The 6,736-nt window shown below is 35.3% G+C and overlaps 1 protein-coding gene across 1 annotated transcript; it reads left to right on the top strand.

Annotated features, from left to right (window-relative positions):
• Positions 1 to 1,587: 1,587 nt before the first annotated feature.
• Positions 1,588 to 5,408, top strand: LOC149425187 (uncharacterized). Its single transcript, XM_089651004.1, has 2 exons — positions 1,588 to 1,931; positions 3,007 to 5,408. The coding sequence occupies exons 1-2, from the start codon at positions 1,670 to 1,672 to the stop codon at positions 3,957 to 3,959; spliced, it is 1,215 nt and encodes a 404-aa protein (XP_089507130.1). The 5' UTR covers positions 1,588 to 1,669; the 3' UTR covers positions 3,960 to 5,408.
• Positions 5,409 to 6,736: the final 1,328 nt, after the last annotated feature.

The raw sequence follows: 6,736 nt of genomic DNA, 5'->3' as shown, positions 1-6,736 counted from the left end.
TAAAACTTTTTAGTGGGATTATTCGATGCCAAAAAACATTATTTAGTTAAATAGATAAGCGAGGATACACCGAATTCGAACTAATCGAACTAACACCGGTGTTTGTTTAAGAAAAAATAACCTACTTTTCTTTAACATTTCGATTCACAATTTGTGGTGGTTTTGGACAAAAACGGCGCTATACAAATCAACCAAATAATATTATTTACTGATAGTAAAAATGGTAATTTCAGTTTCTCTGTCTCTCCAGTCACTCCAGTTCAATAAACTCTAGAACTATTGCTTTTAATTTAAGCTTCATTTTCAATATTTTGGATAATTTATACAAGTGATAAAGTACCTGCCTATATTTATACTTTTTAAATTTATTTTTAAAAGAAAGACAAAAATTCCCGGGTTACGAATAACTTGACAATATTTGAAAATCTCCTACTACCACCACAGTAAGGCTAGCTTTAGACTTGTAAATTTTTTCGTAAATTTACGACTTCTAGCCAATGGGCATCCTATTGCATTTTGAAAATCCAATACGCCCATTGGCTAGAAGTCGTAAATTTACGAAAAAACTTACAAGTCTAAAGCTAGCCTAAGCGGAAAAAGTTGCAAACATTCCCAGGTTACGAATAACCCAACAATGTTTGAAAACGAATAACCCAACATTGTTTTCCTACTACCACCACAGAAAGCCGAAAATGTTGCTTGTGTTGTAATGGAGGACTTAGCCAGCCGAGGAATCGAACACGCGACGCTCGGGTGAGACCCACGCGCTATGCCCACTCAACCACTAACCGGTCATATACCGACCTATAATATTATATTTAACAGAAATTTAATTTAATTGTCTTTTAAAAAACTGATTATCAATGGGAATTCAAACTATTCACATTCATTAATTATTTTTAGATTATATACGAATTGATAAAAATGGTTCCACTTTTTTTACCAATTCGTCTCATCATCTGTGTAAAACAAATTATTTGGTCTTTTTGTTGGTTCTTCTTTTGGAAATATATATTTTTTTTATTTCTATTCCTATCATGATAAATTGTTTCCAAATGGATACAAGTACCTATCACAATTGTGTCCATCGCTATTATGTACTCTAGGTACCTACTATGCAGACTGCACTCATGAGATCTTGTATGCTTAAATGTCTATTGGCTATCTAATAAGTTCAATAAAAGATCAATTATTCGCAACATTTACGAGTCTCGCTCCCAATGTTGCAATGCGTCACAGAGATACTTAATTCCATTCACCAAGGGGCAATAACACCGACGCATTTGTATAGCGACGCGTGTTACTAAAGCAGTTAAAAATCAACTGAACAAACAATAAACACCCTTCATTCCAGATAATATAAAGTGCATCCGGATCGAGCGCATCTTCAGTCCGCCACAGCTGTGAAAGCGTCGGATAAACAAGAAAAGAATAAAAATTAAAAAGGAACAAATGATTACATTAGCATACCATACCATGTGCTGAGTTTGACTAAATACAGACACAGAGGAGAGGGAAGAGGAAGTCTGACAGACAGTCAAAGTCCCCCTAAAGGACTACATGTGTCATCCGTCTCTTACTAAATTCCCTGTCATTGCCCGTTAAACATTGGCGCCAGTATCCAGTATGCCACAATCCAATACTATCTGATCACGATCCAAACAAACCGATGGATCCGCTAAATCAAACATCGATAGTGGCTAACTTTTCGTCGGCCAGTGACGAAGTTCTGATCGAGAGATTTTCTAGTGTCAACGACAGTGATTTTGATGTGAGAGACTTTCTGAAGAATGTTGGCGGCGAAATCACTGGGGGTAGTTTTCCCATTGTGCCGACGAAAGCTCTCATTTCGTACTTGGTGTGCGTCAACGGAATTGGTGTAATTTTGAATTTGTTTATTGTGGCTGAGCTTTTGAAGAAGAAAACATGTGGTAAGACTCATTGATTTCATTATTCGAATTTTTGATTTGCGGAAGATTTTTCCAAATATTTATATCGAATGATATGTACGTATATTGTATCCTCTGTTGTTCCCAATTTGTAAGGCCTTCTGGAGCCGTTGGTATTGTTGATGTGTTGTGTGACTGATTGGAAATGATTTGTCTTTATTGCGCGCTTCTAGGAAAGTTACTTACAATTAGATGATGGTTTTTAATTTATACGAGTTGAAGAATAATTAAAGCTTTCAATCTATTTTCACAAAGCTTTATAGTTGTATTAATTACTTTTACAAAATACAGTTTAGTAATATACGGTAGCTATTACTAATTATTAATTTTATAAATTGATTATTTTTACAAAAGACATTATAGTAATGAGTACGTTAGCTAGGTAAATAAAATGATTTACTATTATTATTCTTGTGGATGTGCAAGGTGAAGGTCTCGTGGGTGGAGAAATAAGAGTGTTTCGCAATATATATTCACGGGAATCCATTGGTATTTTTATGTATTTATTAATTAACAAATTATATATTTTTATAAATATTCTCATCCCACACCTGTACCAGTTCTAACGGCGCGTACACATTTGTATATAAAGACCACCACTAAATTGACATCGCTAAATTCAATAGACTTCCATAACTTATATGACTTTTACTATGTATTATTGTAACAATATTATAAATTAAAATGTTTTATATTTTATGTATTTTAAATAAATAAATTGTGAAAATACTTAATAAAAAAAATAATAACCACCCTTATTAACAAAAATACAAATTTAGGTTGTGCGTGTGTTCTGCATAATTATGGTTCAATGCACTCAAATTTGCTTTGAATTTAAGTATCATTTTCAAAATTGGAAGGAATTGAGTGCCTACTTATGTGAAATATAATATTTTTGTTGAAAAGTGTTTAAATTTCCATTCTGACGGGGTTGCATGGGTTGTTAATAAAAGATTACGATAAAGTAACGAGGAATGGAAGGATTATATTATTCAACAATGCAATCAGTTCATGAATGTATTCCGTAAATTGACCAATTTTATGTTTCATTCTCAAGGACTGAAATCTTTACTGGCCCAGATGGCAGCATCAGACATCTTGATGCTGAGTGTGGTAGCCGTCCCGGAGATGTGGTCGCACAACCACGGCTCCTGGGACTTCGGGCCCGACATGTGCGTCATCTACCTGGGCTTCGAGGTGCTCGCCGGCACTTCCCTGGTCTACTTCCTTGTGGCGCTCTGCTTCCACGCAATAGCCACGGCCAACCTCACGCTGGCTATCAAAACCAAGAAGGAAGCAGAAGAAGAATTACTGGAGGACATAACCGAGATGAAATCTTCCCGACACAGCCTCGTATCGAGAAGTGAATCAGCAACGCAGACAAAATCAGCGGATGCCCATAAGAATAAGTCGCCGCAAGTTCCTGTCATATTTCCCGCCATGCTCGTTTGGATTCTGTCCGTGTCGTTGAGCGTTCCGGAATTCGCTTTGTCCACCACTATCGACGTGCGGTCAGGCCCCACTATCTGCACCTTCGCGGACGGTTATTACCTGACGAGCATGAGACTGCTGCTATCTATATTTCAGTTACTTATCCCACTTCCTGTGCTCCTGGTATCGAGCGCCGTGATAACTTACAAACTGAATAAAATGACTAAAAGGAAAGCTGAATTCCAGGAGAATTTGGTGCATGACTCAAGTGGGGTGTTGAGACTGTCTCTATTTTTGTGTTGCATGTACTTGGTGCTGAGTGTTCCTCGTTCGACTCTCTCCAGCGTGCATCTCCTGTTGGGCGGGGAGGCGGAAGGGGAGGGGCTGGACCGCTTTAAAACTCCCCCACTGAATAATTCCCACGTGCCGGCCTCTGTACCCTTTACTCTCAGCTTCTTTCACTTTCTCGCCTCAGCTGTAAAGCCGATCTTTTATGTTTATTTCACGAAGAGCCCAAATAGAAAAATGTTCACGATTTTTGTAAAATATAAGAAAGCAAATCGAGAACAAGTTCTGTGATTGCTGAATGTTTCTTGTTCTGAAATGCTCTTTAATGATATGATAGGTAGGTAGAGAGTGGTACTTAAGCGTGTGTAAAAAATTAAGCTGACACCCCAAGCTTAAACCGAGTAACCGCCCAAGAACACACCACAACCCTACCTTTACTCTCCAATACCCCTAGGTACTGACAGGGCCGGTCCTGTGCAGGCGCAATTGGAGCAGTCTTGCCAATGCGCCGAAGGACTGATAATGTGTACTTAATACAGCGCCCTTGAGGTTTTTACCAGCCTCAGGCACCTTTTGGCTCAGGGCCGACCCTGTGTACTGATTTTTTTTAATGTTTTATGTGAAAAAAATTTTGGGAAGATAATTTTTAAAAGGATTTTTTTTGTTAATTGCCGATCTTCAAGTATTCGAGAAAATTCTGTTAAATAAATGAGAGAGAACTGACTGAATAAGATCTAGATGTATATATTTTTTAATTACCAGACAATACAGAAATCATAAGTAATAATTATTACCTACTATATGTTAACATTATTGTTTTGCAAAGCTAAATAAATATTATAATATCTGTGCAGTGACACTCCTAACTTCGCAGATACCTTTCTGAGTAGGTAAGTAGGAGTAGGCCGGCCGTGCGCAGGCGCAATTGGAGCAGTCCGCTCCCGGCGCCGACTTGATAATACCCAACACCTAGTAGTAATTACTAATCGGTCAATTTTTTCAAAAATATAACAATAATTACAATGAAACACGTGGAAGGAATTAAAGCTAAATAGCCTAGCTACACTACTCGCGAAGTTGATCGAAGTTGACCGAATACGATAGTGTGGGCACGAACTTCGCTTCGCTTCGGGCATCTTCGCTTCGCTTCGCAAGACTTCCGATTGTTGTCGGTAAATGCGCCCGAGTCAAAGGACTCGAAGCGTCACGGCATAAATAAACCAATCACTGACTGGTTGGACTGAGTTACTCGCGAAGTACACGAGTGTGTGGGCACGCACTTCGAACTTCGTCGAGGACTTCGTCGAAGCGTCGAAGCGAGTAGTGTAGCGGCCGCTAAACAATTTTAGATGTAAATATATAGGGGTTGAAGACAGATACAATTTCGCTAATAATGAGGTTCCTTTCCTGCCAATAATAATTTCAACAATAACATTCACCTGCTCGAACAACTCGAATCCCGCAGGTGCGCTTATTCGAACTCATTTTACAGATTAGAAGCAGGTGAAATACAATAGGTAGGTATTGAATGTTGAACCCAAGTAGATATATTGGTGGGTTGTACATGTCTTGTTACTTCATACTCAATACCAGCATAACATTAAAATACTCCGTCATGTATTATGTACAATTTGACGGATATGTGTATTTTTATTTAATTTTTTTACAAACGAACTTACAACTGGCGAACAAATTCTTGTAAGTATTGCAAACAAATAATTTTTCAAAAAAACTAAACAATAAAACGCAAAAAAATCAAAAATGCAACTCAACTGCCCTAACATAATTAAATCTACCAATTGATTTCCAATATTTAATTTCCACTTAATATTCGCTTAATACCGTACAATTTAAAGGGAATATTTTTTCCGACTAAATTAAAAACATTTGAGATTTTCGATAAACTAATGTTTAAGGGACAAGGCTTTTTTTAAAAAGAGTATGGTATTATTTGTAAGCAATAATTATTAGCCTGAAACCCCTATATAAATACATAATATAAATATATAAATAGGTGTTTCAGGCTAATCATTATTGCTTACAAATAATACCATACTCTTTTTAAAAAAAGCCTTGTCCCTTAAACATTAGTTTATCGAAAATCTCAAATGTTTTTAATTAAGTCGGAAAAAATATTCCTTTTTAATTGAATACATTAAAAGGAATACTAAAAAAAAATCTTCCGAGAAAAAGAGAGTTCATTCAATCGTTCAAACATGGTTTGAAAGGGAAATAAGTAAATACGATTGTCAGAGTGAGCGCGCTAATATAAAAAACGATAATAATTAAGCGAAAATATTAAATATGAAAATATTTTTTTTTAGATATTTAAAAAATGTATTTTTTTTTTTTTTTTTGGTACAATATTTTACATTTCATAGTACAATTCAGTAATGTTGGAATCACTAAGTGGCTTACCCGTGCTGAGGGCTCCATTTTATAATACAACAAATATACATAATACACTTAAAGAAAATATATATAATGTTGGTGAAGAAAAAAATATATAGATTTAAAATTAAAGTAAAATAAAATTTAAACAAAAAGAAATTAAATGAAATAAAGGTAAAATCGGTATATTTATATTATATGTTCTGTGTTTGTGAGTAATGCGTATTTAATATTGGTTTTGTGTAGGTTTTATTATTTTATGTTTTTTGAAATTTTGGTAATATTGTCTTTTTTTTTTCATCCATTTTCTAATTTTGTGTCTGAATTTATTTTTGCTTTCCTCAATTTTATTTTCAAGTGTTAGACTGTTTAATGCTTTTATAGCGTGGTATTGATAGTGTCTTTGTCCAAAGCTTGTATTTAACGTCGGAGTTTTTATGTTTTCTTTGTACTCTTGTCTAACTGGTCTATTTTGATATTCTATTTAGTGCTATTTTGTGTATGTTTTAATTTGTTTTTTTGGTCAAAAATGTAGTTCAGTAGTGTTTTAACGTATAATTGTCGTAAATCTAGTACGTAACAACTGTTGAATATTTGGTCTGTATCAGTCAGTATCGACTTAGATGAAAAAATATGTTTTTTTAGGATAGGTAGCGGAGATGCGTTTGAGAAATTTT

The sequence above is a fragment of the Hesperophylax consimilis genome, chromosome 3 (assembly GCF_061612785.1).
Source record: "Hesperophylax consimilis isolate HC1 chromosome 3, BYU_Hcon_1.0, whole genome shotgun sequence".
Taxonomy (NCBI): domain Eukaryota; kingdom Metazoa; phylum Arthropoda; class Insecta; order Trichoptera; family Limnephilidae; genus Hesperophylax; species Hesperophylax consimilis.
The sequence above is the reverse complement of the archived record's forward strand: the minus strand, read 5'-3'. Positions and strand labels throughout refer to the sequence as shown.